The 18,658-nt window shown below is 38.7% G+C and overlaps 1 protein-coding gene across 4 annotated transcripts in view; it reads right to left on the bottom strand.

The window, feature by feature from the left end:
- ARHGEF6 (Rac/Cdc42 guanine nucleotide exchange factor 6) overlaps positions 1-18,658 on the bottom strand; it is a 126,916-nt gene that overhangs the window by 53,851 nt on the left and 54,407 nt on the right. For all 4 annotated transcript variants that reach the window (XM_023198878.2, XM_023198880.3, XM_023198879.1 and 1 more), the window contains one exon: positions 3,241-3,335. In XM_023198878.2, coding sequence (XP_023054646.1) covers positions 3,241-3,335 — 95 coding nt within the window. The remainder of the gene's footprint in view (positions 1-3,240; positions 3,336-18,658) is intronic.

Genomic DNA, 18,658 nt, shown 5'->3' with positions numbered 1-18,658 from the left:
ATATGTGTATTATATATACATATTATATATAAATATATATTATATATGTATATGATATATATAAAATACCAGGGGAGTATTCCCAAGAGAATATTTTTTTGCTGACTAAGAAAGAAAGGGAAGAAGACCAAAACAAACATTACCAGTAACTCTGAGAGAATAAAAAACTGCTAGTTCCTCTGCTGTAATGCCATCCTGAATCACAAGCTGGAAAACCCCTATTCTGAAGTGAAACCTTTAGCCAACCAACTTCCCTCGTTGTTGCTCTCTCAGAGCAGTGAGAACTTAAGTTGGGGCCTTATCTGAACCTGACTGGGGGCTTATCTGGCCCCTTCGCGATCAGATAATAGTCAGTCTGGTTTGCTCAAATCACTTTGGGGCCAACAAGACAGTCAGAAGTAATGGAAACTTACTATCACTTCATTCTGAATTCATTTAGGAACAGTACAGGTCTGACTCAGGTCTCTCACCTCCTCAGCCCTGTCTCTTTTCCAAAGAACTCAAACAAACCAGTAAGAAAAAAAAACAAATAATCCCATCAAAAAGTAGACAAATGACATGAACACACACTTCTCAAAAGAAGACTTACAAATGGCCAAACAACATATGAAGAAATGCTCACGATCACTAATCATCAGGGAAATACAAATTAAAACCATGAGATACCACCTCCGCCCAGCCAGAATGACCATTATTAAAAAGTCAAAAATAATAGATTTTGGCAGCCGGGTGCAGTGGCTCACGCCTGTAATCCCAGCAATTTGGGAGGCCGAGGCGGGCAGATCACAAGGTCAGGAGATCAAGACCATCCTGGCTAACACAGTGAAACCCCGTCTCTACTAAAAAAAATACAAAACATTAGCCGGGCGTGGTGGCAGGCTGAGATAGGAGAATGGCGTGAACCTGGGAGGCAGAGCTTGCAGTGAGCCGAGATCACGCCACTGCACTTCCGCCTGGGTGACAGAGCGAGACTCCGTCTCAAAAAAATAAAAATAAATAAATAAAATTTTAAAAAATAGATGTTGGCGTAGATGTGGCGAAAAGGGAACACTTACACACTGCTGTTGGGAATGTAAATTAGTACAGCCTCTTTGGAAAACACTACAGAGTTTTCTCAAACCTAAAACCTAGATTCCATCTAGCAATCTCACTACTGAGTATTTAGCCAAAGGAAAAGAATTCATTAAATCCTTGTATTGCTTTTTGATCGCTAATCAGTCCCTCCTTCATTTAAAATCTTACCATCTCCCCTCCCAGAGTTACCACTTCAGTTTCCATCTCCTCTGCCTGTCACTTCCCGGAAACAGAAAGCATGTTTCACTTGGCAGCAGGGGGCACAGTGGCTCCAGCCTGGCCACGTACTGGCTGTGTGATGGGCAAGGGAGTAAACCTGTCTGGACTTCAGCTTCTTCTCTATCCAATAGAGATAGTCATTTCTCCCAGGATACTAGACCCAATGATTTACTGATTTACTTCAGCTCTAAGAACTATGATTCACAGAACACTTCATATTTCACATGATAATAATAAAAATACTTTGTTTTGTGTTCTGTTTTGTTTTGTTTGAGATGGAATCTCACTCTGTCCCCCAGGCTGGAGTACAGTGGCATGAACTTGGTGCACCGCAACCTCTGCCTACCCAGTTCAAGCGATTCTCCTGCCTCAGCCTCCTGAGTAGCTGGGACTACAAGTGTGCACCACCACACCGAGCTAATTTTGTATTTTTAGTAGAGATGGGGTTTCGCCATGTTGCCCAGGTTGGTCTTGAACTCCTGGCCTCAAGTGATCCACCGCCTTGGCCTCCCAAAGTGCTGGGATTACAGGCGTGAGCCAATTTGCCCGGCCAGCCACCGCACCTGCCCCAGATAACACTTTGTTATGGATCAGGTCTAAACTCTTACAACACAGGAATAGAAAATCTTTTCATACTGAAGTGGATTTCCATAGTGCCAGGAGAATAAACAAGTGGGAAATTTAGCAAGAAAAAAGACATTATAACTAAACAAGCATAATTTGGAAAAGGGGAGAATTTTTCTCACAATATTTTTTCTTTTCTTTTTCTTTTGTTTGCTTGGTTTTTTGTTGTTGTTGTTGTTGTTTGTTTGTTTTCATATGGAGTCTTGCTCTGTCTCCCAAGCTGGAATGCAGATGTGATTTTGGTTCACTGCAGCCTCCGCCTCCCAGGTTCAAGCGATTTTCCTGCCTCAGCCTCCCAAGTAGCTGGGATTACAGGCTTGCACCACCACACTCAGCTAATCTGCTTTTGTATTTTTAGTAGAAACGAGGTTTCACCATGTTGGCCAGGCAGGTCTTGGACTCCTGACCTCAAGTGATCTGCTTGCCTGAGCCTCCCAAAGTGCTGGGATTTTAAGCCATCACACCTGGCCAAATTTCTCAAATATATTAACTTATTTAAGTTTGAAGCTGATAGTTTAGGCAACTGTTTATCAATAGTAAACTCTTTCCAAGGTAAAAAGAGAGGTTTTTGTTCTCCATTATATGGGCTGACTGGTAAATTTTCTATTTGATCATGATCTCTAGTGAAATTTAATTAATTAAAATAAAAACAAATAAATGCGGTTTGCCACTATTTGTTAAATATGCTGTGCCTACAAGGATTTTAAAAAATGGTCACTACTTTTCTTTCATGAAAACTGAAGCTTTCAATTCAGGCTTTACACAATCACTTCAGATTTCTAAGACCAGAGTAAGGTTTGAACATTTTGACTTTAAAAACACTTTAGCATCTCTTTATCATTCACATTTGCCTGGGTGAAATAATGGCTTGAATAGTTCTTATGAGCATTCACAAAATGCCATACTCTTTCCATTCTCAGAGCATGGGAAAGAAGTTCTGCCCTGGCAAACAAAGGTCAGAGTGAGCATGAGAATTTCCAGTCCATGTGCTTTCTGAATAAAAGAACCAGGGAGTTCTTTCCCTGTAAGGTAAAACCAGGCACATCACTTTTTTTTTTTAATGTGCAAGATAAAAATTGTGACAGTAAGAAACACAGATCTGCTCATTCCTTTCACAGCCAGAAGAGAAAGAAAGCCAAGCTCTCCAAAAGCAACATCTTGCATAATTTCTGTTGCCCTGACCATGTTCTTGGCAACCTGTGATCTGTGGAAATTCTTCTAAAGGGCAAAATCAATTATTCAGTGACTGACATACGAATAATGAATCCATATGCTGACATTATGTTGCTTTACTTAGTGAGGGGTTTAAAATAAGCATCTTACTTGTTATTGGACTGCAGGGGTCTTAAGTAAGTAACAAGAAGAGACTGAAGTTCTTTAGCATATTCTTTTTCAGTGTCCAGGATGTTCTGTAACACCTATGAAATAAAAAGTCAATATATTATAATCATCAAAATAGTCTAAGGCAAAATGTAGCTGTGATCTTTTAACCAAGTTACTAGGAAGAAAAAAGGTCCTATTTACTCAGGCTACCGTTGCAAGCAAGGAACACAAAATCTGAATGTGCTTTCTTTCAATCTAGCAAACTACTTTAATTATTGCCTGACAACTGATTATATTGTACAATTCATATGAATAAAATTTTTCAGTTACCCATAACTGAATGGGCCTTGCCATTTACACAGTACTGCTTGATTATTTATTTCTTGTCAAGACAGGATCTCTCTATGTTGCCCAGGGTGGTCTCAAACTCCTGGTCTGGAGGAATCCTCCTGCCTCAGCCTTCCAAAGTGCTGGGATTACAGGTGTGAGCTCACATCAAACCCCACAGTACTGTTTAAAATGTTTTTGTGTGCTGTAAATCATTTTATCCTCAGGAAGTTCTCAGTTAGTTAACAAAGAATCATTACTCCTCTTTTATGGAGGAGAAAATTGAGGCCAGCTACCTTAGACACAGAGACTTAATGTCAGTATAATTTAAGGATCACTGTGATATCAAACATCACAAGAGATTTTTGTTTAAGTTATGTTTGTGATAAGACCTTTAGGGAATAAAATCTGAGGATACAGTGAATTTTTAAGCAGAGTTAAAACTAGTCTTTTATTAAAGGCAGAAGGTGCTACCATGAACAATTCAAAGAACAAAGTAGGCTGAAGTGTGAGAAATTTAACAAGAGAAATAAAAAATATCATTATTATTAATCATGTAATTAAAATCCTATAGGCAAAACAACCAATATGGGGGTTCACAATTTCTCTTCCCCCACCAGTTCTAGGGTCATGTCACAACCCATTTCTAAGCCTCTTCTGGTGGCAGGTAAAACTTTCATTTAATACCTAATGTAAATGACGGGTTGATGGGTGCGGTGCAGTGGGCCAGCATGGCACATGTATACCTATGTAACGAGCCTGCACGTTGTGCACATGTACCCTAGAACTTAAAGCGTAATAATTTTAAAAACCTTCATATAAGCTCTTAGAGACAACCCAGTTAACATTCTGGTATATTTTCTTTCATATATTCTAATTCATTCAACAAAATCGACTGAGTGCCTACTCTGCCAACTGCTGTGCTGCCCACAGGGAGTTTATACCGTATTTGCAGAGACATTAAACAGAGAGTTACAATACAGAGTGAAGTGTCCTTAACTAGGAGAAGTGTATTAGCCTACCAATACGCCAGCCATATACTCACAAGACAATGCATGATGATCTGCTTTTGAAAGGTGGAATGGTCAAAACAAGGGGAGATCCCGGTCACCGTGGGTTTTCTGGGAAACAACTGGAGTGCAGGGTGGTAGTTCTGACTCTGCTGCTGACTGAGAGGTTGCTTCAGTTTAAAACTTTGCTTACATCATCTCAGATTATGATACTGCACCTACCTTGGGGACCATTATGAAGATGTAGTGACATACTGTACAGATAGGTGCTGGGTAAGTGGGAAACAGACCTACCAATTTAAAGGGTTAAAAAAGGGTTTCTCAATAGCAACATTATTAACATTTCAAACCAGATCATTCTTTGTTGTGACGGAATGCCCATATCATTGCCATGACATTGCCAAATGTCACCTGAAAGGCAATATTGCCCCCAGTTGAGAATCACTGGCTTGGAAGAACACAGGATGGCTTCAAAAGCTCGGGGTTAAATTGTATCCCCTATACCGAGCCACTCATGTCTACTTTCAGTTCCTCTATTCCTCAGAAACTACCCTCTAAACGTGTAAATGCAGGGTTCTGGAGGCATTGATGTTCTCAGAAATTAACCCAGTAATGGAATAGAAATATTCCCCTCTATAGAAAGTCGAAGCGCGAGAATGGAAATTAGAAACTACTTTGAGATGAATGAAAATGAAAACACAACATACAAAACCTCACAGGGTGCAGTTAAACAGTGCTTAAAGGAAACTATATATTTATAAATGCCTATTTTAAAAAAGAAAAAAAGGCTTTCATTTTTCAGTCTGACATGTAAGGAGCTTAGAAGTCATTACTCCATCGTAACAGGAAGTAAATAGCTAAACAAACTGAAATAAACCATCGTTTTCTCTTAAATCTGTCAGAAAAGTGAGGTCACAGGGAAAACTACTACTCTAAAAATTGGAGAAACAGACAGGCAGATAAAGAGAATCACAAATCACCAGAGCAAAGGTTCACAAGCAGAAGCCTCCACAGGAACCAGCACTAGGATAGAAAAACCTACACTGTAATTGACAAACTTCTGGGGGCTCCGGATGGACAAGTCTGAGAGTTAGGAATTCCAGGGGGGCAATATGAAGACAGCACACCCACAGTTTTGTGAGTTTAAGCTCCAGGTTCTCTCAGTGAAGATTAGAGGAAAATATCCTCATGCTTCAGGCAGAGGGAGGGAAAAAGTTGCCTTTTTGAATATGCCAGAGCACTCTATTCTTCTTAACGAGGTCTGCCCTCAGGAGAAACTATTTTACCAGAGCATAACCTACTTTTTTTTTGCTTGTTTGCTTTGTTTCTTTCTGTTTTTGTTTTTTGAGACGCAGTTTCACTTTTGTTGCCCAGGCTGGAGTGCGATGGCGGGATCTCGGGTCACTGCAACCTCCGCCTCCTGGGTTCAAGCCATTCTCCTGCCTTAGCCTCCGTAGTAGCTGGGATTACAGGCATGCGCCACCACGCCCAGCTAATTTTGTATTTTTAGTAGAGACAGGGTTTCACCATGTTGGTCAGGCTGGTTTCGAACCCCTGACCTCAGGTGATCCGCCTGCCTCGGCCTCCCAAAGTGCTGGGATTACAGGCATGAGCCACTGCGCCCGGCCCAAGCATAACCTATTGAAGTTTTATCAAATACTAACTATTATGGGAGAAGGTCAATAAGCAACTCCAGCCAGCTCTAGCCTTCCACACGGGGGAAGGAAGATAACCCAACTCCAGTCCTTTCTAGTCATCCTGTCCCACCTAAGGGGGAGAACTAGGAAGCACTGGTGAAGTTCATGGTCCAGGGACACAAGCTCATTAAAAACTGAGACCTAATCATGGAAATATAGAATGCTTCCCATCGTTCTACACCTTACCACTACATTACTAAAGGATTATTTGCCACAGTTCCTTTACCCAGTACATCATGTCAGGCTTCCAACAACAATTTACAAGGCATATTAAAAGGCAAAAAATATTGTATGAAGAGACAAAGCAAGCACCAGAACTCAAGTCAGATAACACAGGAATGTTAGAATTATCAGACCAGTGTTTTTAAGTAACTGATTAATACACTAAGGACTCTAACAGAAAAAGCAGACAACATGCAGGAATAGATGGACATTATAAGCAGAGACAGACATTCTAAGAAAGAATCAAAAAGCAATGCTAGAGATTAAAAACACTGTAACAGAAATGAAGAATGCCTGCCCATGATAGGCTCAATAGTGGTCTGGGCATGGCTGAGGCAAGAATCTTTGAGCTTGAGAATATGTCAATAGAAACTGCTACAACCAAAAAGCAAAGAGAAAAAAGATTGGGGAGAAAAATACAGAAGAGAATACGAAAGAACTGTGGAACAACTACAAAAGGTGCAACATTCACATAATGTGGAAATATCAGGAGAGGAAAGAGAAAATTATAGAACAAATAATTGAAACAATAATGGTTGAGAATTTACTCAAAATTAGTTAGACACCAAATCACAAATCCAGGAAGCTCAGAGACCAAGTAGGATAAATGCAAAACAACATTCTAAGCACCAGGAAGCTCAGAGACCAAGTAGGATAAATGCAAAACAACATTCTAAGCATATGATATTCAAACTCCAGAAAATCAAAAATAAAGAAAAAATTCTTGAAAGAAACGGGAAACAAACAGTTTATCTATACGTGAGTTCAAATAAAATTTACATCTGACCTCTCCTCAGAAACAATGCAAGCAAGAGGCGAGTGGAGTGAAATATTTAAAGTGTTGAGAGAAAAACCCACTAACCTTGAGTTCTGTATCTTGTGAAATTATCCTTCAAAAGCGAAAGACTTTTGAAGACTTTCAGACAAACAAAACTGAGGGAAATTGTCACCATTAGACCTGCCTTGCAAGAAATGTTAAAAGAAGTTCTTCACAGAGAAGAAAAACAATATAGGTCAGAAATTTGGGTCTACATAAAGAAGGAAAGAATATTAGAGAAGGGATAAGCAAAGATAAAATAAAAACTTTTTTTCTTATTTTTAATTGACCTAATAGATAAGTTTATTCAAAATAATAATAGCAGCAATGTATTTGATGATGTGTGTGTATATACTAAGGTGTATTTATGTGTAAGTAAAATGAATGACAGCGATCATACAAGGGATGGGAGGTAATCATTAGGAATACTATGTTATTATAAGGTACTTGCACTACCTGTGAATATAGTGTATATCTTTGTATAGAATTATATGAAAGCGAACTGGGACTAGCTATGAGGGCATAGAGCAACCACTAAAAATGTTTATTTAAAGAAATATAATTGATATGTGAAAAAAGAGAAATGGACTCATATAAAACGCTCAATTAAAACAAAAAGCAAAAAAATGTGGAAGACAAAAAGCGAACAACGAAAAGGGCAACAAATAGAAAACAGTAACAAGTATGGTAGGCATTAATCCACCCATATCAATAATCACTTTAAATGTCAGTGGTCTAAATGTACCAATGAAAAGACAGACATTTTCAGAGTGAATCAAAAAATAAGGCCCCACCACATGCTGTTAATAAGAAATTCAATTTAAATATAAAGACACGGCCGGGCGCGGTGGCTCAAGCCTGCAATCCACGCACTTTGGGAGGCTGAGACGGGCGGATCACGAGGTCAAGAGATCGAGACCATCCTGGCTAACACGGTGAAACCCCGTCTCTACTAAAAAAATACAAAAAACTAGCCGGGCGAAGTGGCGGGCGCCTGTAGTCCCAGCTACTCAGGAGGCTGAGGCAGGAGAATGGCGTGAACCCAGGAGGCGGAGCTTGCAGTGAGCTGAGATCCGGCCACTGCACTCCAGTCCGGGTGACAGAGCAAGACTCCATCTCAAAAATAAATAAATAAATAAATAAATAAATAAATAAATAAATAAATAAATAAATATAAAGACACTTATAAACTAAAAGTAAAGGGATGAAAAAGGAGGTATCATGTTCATACTAATCAAAAGAAAGCTGGAGTGGTTATGTTAATTTTAGACAGAACAAACATTAGAGCACGAAAAATTATCAGGAATAGAAAGAGCCATTACATAATAATAAAGAGGTCAGTTCTCCAACAAGACATAACAGTCCTTAATATGTATGTGCCTAAAAACAGAATCAAAATACATGGGGCACAACTTTTATAATCAAATGAAAACTCTTCCATCAAAGTTGTGGTAGAAATGTTCTCCCTTCAATCAATAAAAAAAAAAAAAAAAAGTAACACTCTAGTTCCTTGTCAGTGCAAATGACAATAAATTTGCTTACTTAACCCACTCTCATTCAAAGACCAGGTGAATAAAGTATATTGATAAATCTGAAAGTATATTGATATATCTAACTTCCCAAAGAATAACAATAACAATTATGAAAAATTGTTAAATAATTTATACAAATTTCTTTATGCATAGCGTTTTAGAACTTTTAGTATGATAAATATATTTTGAAACTCCAAGCAGGGCCAATATGATACTGTGTTTTTCAAACATATGTGACAATGGCATCATGTATTTTTTAGGCATTTTATACACATTGGTACTTCCTAATTGCTATTCCAAGAAATGAACAAAAGAAACATTTTCTTTGGCTGAGTTATATTTTAATATTATGCCTTTCAGTGAGTACTGACATTAGAAGCAGCTATATAAAAAGCCATTATAGTTGTAAACTATTGTTGTAAACTATAGTTAAAGACATTGTCCAGTATGTTGATTGGCATTCTCGGAGTAAATTCCTCCTGTGATTTAATACTTGGTAAAAAAACAAACAAACAAAAAAAAATGTGAGGCAAAAACTGCTAGAACTTCAAGTAGAAATAGATAAATCTATTATAGTTGAAACTTCACTACCCCTCTATCAGAAATGGAGAGATCCAGCAAGCAGAAAATCAGTAAGCACATACTAGAACTCGATAGTACCATCAAGCAACTGGATATAGTTGGCATCTATAGACTACTTCATCCAACAACAGCAGATTACATATTTTTCTCAAGCCTACATGAAACATTCCTCAAAATAGACCACATTATGATCCATAAAACGCACCTTAGCAAATTTAAAATAATAGAAATCATGCCATCTATGATCTCAGACGACAATATAATCAAACTAGAAATCAATAACAGGAAAATACTTGGAGATTAAACAACACATCTCAAAATAACACATTTCTTTTCTAAAAATATATTTCAAAAGAAATTTTAAAATATTTTGTACTAAATGGAAATGAAAGTATAACATTAAAATTTGTGGAATGCAGTGAAAGCAGTACTTGTGGGGAAATTTATAGCACTGAATGCATATATTAGAAAAGAAGAAAGATCTAAAATAAATAATCTAAACTTTCACCTTAGGAAACAACAAAAAGAAGAGCAAACTAAACCTAAAGCACACAGAAGAAAAGAAATAATAAAAATTAGGGCGGAAATCAATGAGATTGAAAACAGAAAATCAGTAGAGGAAATCAATAAAACCAAAAGCTGGCTCTTTGAAAAGATCAACAAAATTGGTGAACTTCATTGAAAAAAAGAGAGAAGATACAAACTGTTAATATCAGAAATGAAATGGCAGGATATCACTAGAGATCCCATGGAAATTAAAATAATGTTAAAGGAATATTATGAATAACTCTGCCTACAAATTTGATAACCTAGATTAAATGGAGTTTTTTTAAAGATACAGTCTGCCAACATTCACAAGAGAAGAAACAGATAATCTGAATAGGCCTACATCTAGTAAAGAAAATGAATTGGTAATTAACATCCTTCCAAAACAGAAAGCATTAAGCCCAGATAGGTTCACTGGTAAATTCTACTAAACATTTAAGGAAGAAATTGTATCAATTCTTTACAATCTCTTCCAGAACATAGAAGCATAGAGAATACATACTTCCTAACTCATTTTATGAAGCCAGCATTACCCCAATACCCAAACCAAAGACATTACAAGAAAACTACAAACCAATATCTCTAATGCATATAGTTACAAAAATCATCAACAAAATATTAGCAAATAAAATCCAGCAATAGATAAAAAGAATGCTACAACACAGCCAAGTGTGGTTTAACAAAGTATGCAAGACTAGTTCAACATTCCAAAAAATCACTAATGTAATCTATCACATCAACAGGCTAGAGAAGGACAATCACATGATCATATCAACAGATGCAGAAAAGGCATTTGACAATATACAACATCCATTCATGATTTTTTTTTAATTCTCAGAAAACTAGGAATAGTTTCTCAGCTTGATAAAGAACAGCTATGAAAAAAAAAGAGAAAAAAGAAAATGAAAAACCAACCAACAAACAAAAAAATCCCCGACATCTAACATCATACTTAATGGTAAGAAGCCAGATGCTTTCCTACTAAGATTAGGAACAAAACAAGAATGTTCCCCTCACATCACTCCTTTTCAACATCATACTGAATGTCCTAGCTAACGCAATAAGACAAGAAAAAAATAAAAGGTATACACATTGGGAAGAAAGCAATAAAACTGTCTTTATTTGCAGATAACATGATTGTACATGTAGAAAATCTGAATAAAGCAAAAAACTTTCTGGAGCTAATGAGTGATTATAACATGGTTGCAAGATGCAAAGTCAATACACAAATGTCAATCATTTTCCTTTATATCAGCAATAAACAATTAAAATCTGAAACAAAAAACATAATATCATTTAGATTAGCACCCCTAAAAATGAAATACTTAGGTATAAATCTAAGAAAACATGTACAAGATCTATACAAAGAAAACTACAAAACTCTGGTAAAAGAAATCAAAGAACTAAATAAATGGGGAGATACCCTATATTAATGGGTAGAAAGACTCAGTATTATCAAGATATCGGTTATTTCCAACTTGATCTATAGATTCAACATAATTCCAATCACAATCTCAGTAAGTTATTTTGTGAATATTGACAGATTCAAATTCCAAAACTAAAAACAAAATCAGTATGTTAATATCTGCACTCCCATTTTCATTCCAGCATTATTCATGATAGCTAAAACATGAAATCAGCAGATGCATGGACAGAGAAAATGTGGTATAAAAACACAACGGAGGCTGGGCATGGCGGCTCATGATTATAACCCCAGCACTTTGGGAGGCTGGGGAGAACAGATTGCTTGAGCTCAAGAGTTCGAGACCAGCCTCAGCAACATGGTGAGGCCCTGTCTCTACAAAAAACTAAAAAATTAGCCAGGTGTGGTGGTGCACACCTGTAGCCCCAGCTACTTGGGAGGCTGAGGTGGAAGGATCACTTGAGTCCAGGGGCAGAGGTTGCAGTGAGCCAGGATCACACCACTGCACTCCAGTCTGAGTGACAGAGCAAGACCCTCAAACAAAACAAAACTCAATGGAATACTATTACACAAATAATATTTGTTTTGTCTCAAAACAAAACAAAACACAACGGAATACTATTCAATCATTAAAAAGATGAAAATCCTGCCATTTGCAACAACATGGATGAACCTAGAAGACATTATGTTAAGTGAAATAAGTCAGTCACAGTAAGAACAGTAAGAAAAATACCACATGATCTCATATATGTAACCTTTTTTTTTTGAGATGGAGTCTCGCTCTGTCGCCCAGGCTGGAGTGCAGTGGCGCCATCTCAGCTCACTGCAAGCTCCGCCTCCCGGGTTCACGCCATTCTCCTGCCTCAGCCTCCCGAGTAGCTGGGACTACAGGCACCCGCAACCGCGCCCGGCTAATTTTTTGTATTTTTTAGTAGAGACGGGATTTCACCGTGGTCTCGATCTCCTGACCTTGTGATCCGCCCGCCTCGGCCTCCCAAAGTGCTGGGATTACAGGCGTGAGCCACCGCGCCCGGCTCATATATGTAATCTTAAAAAGTTGATCTCATAGAACTAGCGAATGGTGGTTACAAGGGGCTGGGGCAGTTGGGGGAGCCGGTTGGGATGATGTTGATCAAAGGATATGAAACATCCGTTAGAAGGAATAAGTTCAAGAGAGCTCTCGTGCAACATTGTGACCATAGTAAATAACAATATATTGTACTCTTTAAAAATGCCTAGAGAGTGAATGTTAATTATTCTTACCACAAAAATGATAACTATGTGAGGTAATATGTGTGTTAATTAGCTAGCTTTAGTCATTCCACAATGACTAAACATGACAGAACATCATGTACACAATTAATACATATAATTTTATCTGTCAATTATAAAAAAGACCATTCAATGGGGAGAGAACATTTTTTTTTTAACAAACGGTGCTGAGAAAACTGGATATTCACATGCAAAAGAAAAAATTTACACCCGTACCTCATACCATATACAAAAATTAACTCAAAATGGATTTCAGAGTTAAATCTACAAAAGTCTTAAAGTAAACAGAGGAAGAAATCTTCATGACTTTCAATTTGGCAATGGATTCTTGGGTGACACTAAAAGCATAACAAAACAAAAATAGGTAAATTGAAATTCATCAAAATTAAAAACTTTTGTGTGTGCAATGACATTATCAAGAAAGTGAAAACAGCCGGGCGCGGTGGCTCAAGCCTGTAATCCCAGTACTTTGGGAGGCCGAGACGGGCGGATCACGAGGTCAGGAGATCGAGACCATCCTAGCTAACACGGTGAAACCCCGTCTCTACTAACAAATACAAAAATCTAGCCGGGCGAGGTGGTGGGCGCCTGTAGTCCCAGCTACTCGGGAGGCTGAGGCAGGAGAATGGCGTAAACCCGGGAGGCAGAGCTTGCAGTGAGCTGAGATCCGGCCACTGCACTCCAGCCCCGGCGACAGAGTGAGACTCCATCTCAAAAAAAAGAAAGTGAAAAGACAACTCATAGAATGGAAGAAATATTTGCAAATCATATATCTGATAAGAGTCTAGTATCCACAATATATATAGAACTATTACAACTCAACAATAAAAATAATCAATTAAAGTTGGCAAAGAATTTGAATAGAAATTTCTCCAAAGAAGATATACAAATGGCCAATAAACATACCCAACATCATTAACTATTAGGAAAATGCTGATCAAAACCACAATGAGATACTACTTGATACTCAATAGGGTGGTTATATTACAAAGAAAAAACCAGATAATAACAAGTGTTGGTGAGGATATAGAGAAACTGAAACTCTTAGAATTGTTGGTAAAAATGTAAAATGGTACTGCTACTGTGATAAACAGTTTGACTGTTCCTCAGAAAGTCAGACATAAAGTTACCACGTGACCCAGCAATTCTACTCCTAAAGAAGTGAAAACATATGTCCACACAATAATTTGTACATGAATGTTCACAGCAGCATTTTTAATAATAATCAAAAAGTGCCGGGCGCGGTGGCTCAAGCCTGTAATCCCAGCACTTTGGTAGGCAGAGGCGGGCGGATCACGAGGTCAGGAGATCGAGACCATCCTGGCTAACACGGTGAAACCCTGTCTCTACTAAAAATATAAAAAATTAGCCGGGCGTGGTGGCAGCGGGTGCCTGTAATCCCAGCTACTCGGGAGGCTGAGGCAGGAGAATGGCGTGAACCCAGGAGGCGGAGCTTGCAGTGAGCCGAGATAGCGCCACTGCACTCCAGCCTGGGCGACAGAGACTCCGTATCAAAAAAAAAAAAAAAGTCCATCAACTGACAAATGGATAAATAAAAGCTGGTCTAACCATACAATAGAATATTACTTAGCTATAAAATGAAAGAAGTATTGATACATTCTACAACATGGATGAACCTTGAAAATATTATGCTAAGTGAAAGAAATCAAACACAAAATATCACATATTATAGAATTCCATGTACGTAAAACTTCCAGAATAGGCAAAATCCATACAGACAGAAAGTAGATTAGTGGTTGCCAACGGCTGAAGGGAATGGGAAATGGGAAGTGACTGATAATTGATAGAAGGTTTTTTGCTGGGGTGATAACAATGTTATGAAATTAGATGGCATAGTGGTGATCATTGTGCAACTCTGTGAATACACTAATAACAGTGAATTATACACTTTAAAATGGTGAATTTTATGTTACGTGAATTATACCTCAATAAAGCTATTATTTAAAAACAAAGCACAAATTTCTCACCTGTCAATAAAAACTCTTCTGTTTTTTCTCTGACTCCAAGTCCTTATCCAGGGTCATGGCCCTCAATACTCAAGCTTGTTCATCATGATAGCTCTTTGTCCTTCTGGGTTGTTGTTCACTGCAGTTCCTCAAGTAATCACTTATACTCAGCACTGATATTCATTTTTTTTACTCATAGAAATAGAGATAAATGCACTAGAATTCAACAGTACTATATTTTATTAAGTAAAAAGGAGGAAGTAAGGCTCATATGCACATTTCTTTATTTAAAATATTTATTTGGGCCAGGCAGAGTGGCTCATGCCTGTAATTACAGCACTTTTGGAGGCTGAGGCAGGCAGATCACTTGAGGCCAGAAGTTTGAGACCAGCCTGGCCAACATGGTAAAACCCCCATCTCTACTAAAAATATAAAAATTAGCTGGGCATGGTGGCACATGCCTGTAATCCCAGCTACTTGGAAGGCTGAGGCAGAAAGATTGCTTTAACCTGGGAGGTGGAGGTTGCAGTGAGCCTAAATCAAATCACGCCACTGCACTTCAGCTGAGTGAAAGAGGGAGGGTCTGTCTCAAAAAATATAAAAATAAAAATAAAATATTTACTTGGTTATCTATAGTATTGGTGTTGGGAATCAAAAAGGATGGGGCCCTCTTATATTCGGGAGGGAATTAAGTCTTCTAATCTTTTTGTTCACACTTTTCTTTCCTTTTCTTTTCTTTTGAGACGGAGTCTCACTCTGTTGCCCAAGCTGGAGTGCAGTGGCACAATCTCGGCTCAGTGCAACCTCTGCCTCCTGGGTTCCAGTGATTCTCCTGCCTCAGCCTCCTGAGTAGCTGGGACTACAGGCGCATGCCACCATGCCCAGCTAATTTTTGTATTTTTAGTAGAGACGGGGTTTCACCATATTGACCATGCTGGTCTCGAACTCCTGACCTCGTGATCCGCCCACCTTGGCCTCCCAAAGTGCTGGAATTACAGGTGTGAGCCCCCATGCCTGGCCTGTTCACACTTTTCTAAAAAGACCATGTCTGGTAACAAGCCATCTCACATCCTCACCCTTCCTTTCTAAAATTTTTTTAATTTTTTAAATTACTCATTTATTTTTTTGTTGTGTGTTTGATTGTTTTTGAGACAGGGTCTTGCTGTGTCACCCAAGCAGGAGTGCAGTGGCGCTATCTTGGCTCACTGCAGTGTTGGCCTCCCAGACTCAAATGATCCTCCTGCCTCAGCCTCCCAAGTAGCTCGGCCTACAAGCACACGCCACCATGCCCAGCTAATTTTTAACATTTTGTTGAGACGGAGTCTCACTATGTTGCCCAGGCTGGTCTTGAATTCCTGGGCTCAAACTATCCTCCTGCCTCTGCCTCCCAAAGTTCTGGGATTACAGGCATGAGCAACCATGCCCAGCTGTCACCCTCCCTTAAAGCACTGTTGTATATAACTGTCATAGTCCCTGATTATAGTATCTGTTGAAATAAAGGAAAACAACAGCAAACAGTCATAGCTTGAGAGAATTTTTTACATTAGAAAAATCATAGATACTATTTTCATCATAAAATGTGGTTTTTAAAACAAACACTACTTTAATTCCGTTGTTTATATAATTCACCCTCCTTCTCCCCCATTGAAATAGCCTTAATATTTCAATTCCCTTTAAAATGCTATCATATGGGGTTCTTGTACATGAAATTGCTAAGATTCTTCAAGAAAGATGCCAAGTGTCCTGCTCCAGTGGGTTTATTTGCTAGGTGAGGCAACAAACTTTCTAGGAGACCCATCTCTGCTGGAACCACTGGCATAGGACAGTTACTTCCCATGGGAGGGAGGCACACAGACACTTCCTGCTGCCTTGGAGTGAGTTCTGGAGAGCTAAATGGAAATACACATTAAACTCCTATGACTACAAGTTTTGAGAGTGGCAGAATGGACTTTACAAAATTAAAATGACAAAAGTGGTTAATAAGTCTTTTTATCAAATTATGCCCCCCTCCCCCCCCAAAAAAAATACATGTGAGTAGTAATATACTAAACAGAACTTCTCTTGCTGTGGTTGGATGAGCAGGAATGCTCATCAGGGTGGATGTTTGGGATTCCTTCCCAAAGTCACTCGGAACTTTATTGCTTTCTTCAATCTCAAAATATCAACTGATGAACTTCTGAGACTGGTTCTTTATTTTTCAGGCCACAGGGCATCTAATGTAAAAGGATAAGAAGGGAAACAGACAGAGAAGGCTATGTGCTCCCAAACAGAAGGCCTCAGTGGTGAGTCAGAAGGCAAGGAGTTTGGCAGGCCAAGCAACTTCAGAGCAGTACAATTTGATCTGATGAAATCCATTCAAACTCACTAAAATAGACTCTGTCCAGACACTGCCTTTGCCTCCCTGACTCTGTCTTCACAAGGACAAATGGGCATCCTTTTGCTCAACCAACCTTTGCCTGAATTCAGAATAAAATAGACAGTGAGAAACCATAGGGGAAAAAAAAAGGTGGAGGCCTTTGCTACCGCCATCCTGGGCTATTGATTTTCCAGTAAAACACATTTCCTACATTTCCTGGAGAGGCTTTAGAGTGAGTTCATTTGTATAACTGTTTTCCAAAGGGAAGGAGTCATAAAGGTATAAAGAAATTATTTGAAGAAACTAAAATGCATAAACAATGGCTGAAAATAGAGATATCTCCAATGATAAAGGAGTCTATAATGGTCTCAGGAAACCTTAAATCAAAGCAAAATTATTACAATATAGGAATTCTGAGATAATTACGATGCCTATGAAAATGAGCTAATGTTGGTGAAGTTCTTTGAGAACAAAAAGAGCAATATATTATAATATTTATGTCATATTTGATTTATATGCCAGTAGAACTGCCTGCAGTGATTGATTCTGCACGCCCAGGTCCTTGGCTTTCACAAAACAAGCAGCACTAGTCCCCATTATCCACAGATAGATTCACGAACTCCCCAGGATCCTGTGACTTCCTCCACCTCCAGCCCTCGTATGGAAGAGTAAGATGGGAAGAGGGTAAGAAAGAAATAAGAGCGGATATGGAAAAGAGAATCAATGGATATATGTGTAAGGTAGTTTAGGCTAGTAGAATTGAAAAGGTGAGTGAGCACTAGAAAGGTAGAAAAATCCAGGGTGGGAGTGAGAGGGTAGATAGATGAGTGAGAGAGAAAATGAGGGTGAGCAGAAGACGGGAAGCTACAGCAAAGGTTACCCAGGGCTTCCTAGGATTTTTGTAATGTAACATGCCACGGCCTTCCTCCCACCTTTTCTACCGCAGGCAAGTTCTATAAAACATGCCCTTAAGGCATCTACCATATGTTACATAAAGTAGAAGAAAGCAAGAACAAAATAAATTACATTGGTCCTTAGTGATTATATTTTCCTACCTGGATGTGGGGAAATACCATCTTTCACTCTGCACACAGATGCTCATCCCCAGAGTTGAATATTAGGATTACTGTGAGTCTGGCCTATTTGTGACAGTACAAAGGACAGCTTTATGAAGTGTGCTGCAACAGTTGCAGTGAGTAAAGAATTTCATCTTACAAGGGACATTTGGATGGGAGAAGAAGAGAGTGCCGTCCACTCTCTGACCGGCAGGGACTAATTACAGACAGGCACACTCTTGCCAGGGAGAATCTGCTCATATAGCTCCCCCTGTCTGAATAAACTTTCAGCTCTTCTCTGCTTGTCTAACTTCCCACCTTCCTCCAAGATTTGCCTTGAATCCTGCATCCTCCATTCAACCTTTTCCTTGATTGGTTCTCATATTTTAGGTGAAGTGAGCATCAGAGCCACCTGTGCATTAAGGGGAAGTGGTTAAGGAAGGAGTGGGAGGAGTTGTTAAAAATGCTATTTCCTGGAATCAACAGCCAGAGAATTTGATGTAGTAAGTCAGGTGTGTGGCCCAGATGTCTGTAGTTTCTTTCTTTCTTTCTTTTCTTTCTTTCCTTCTTTCTTTCTTTCTTTCTTTCTTTCTTTCTTTCTTTCTTTCTTTC

Source organism: Piliocolobus tephrosceles, chromosome 12 (assembly GCF_002776525.5).
Source record: "Piliocolobus tephrosceles isolate RC106 chromosome 12, ASM277652v3, whole genome shotgun sequence".
NCBI classification, from domain to species: Eukaryota; Metazoa; Chordata; class Mammalia; order Primates; family Cercopithecidae; genus Piliocolobus; species Piliocolobus tephrosceles.
Note: the sequence above shows the minus strand (reverse complement) of the source record. Positions and strands in the feature narration are given on the sequence as shown.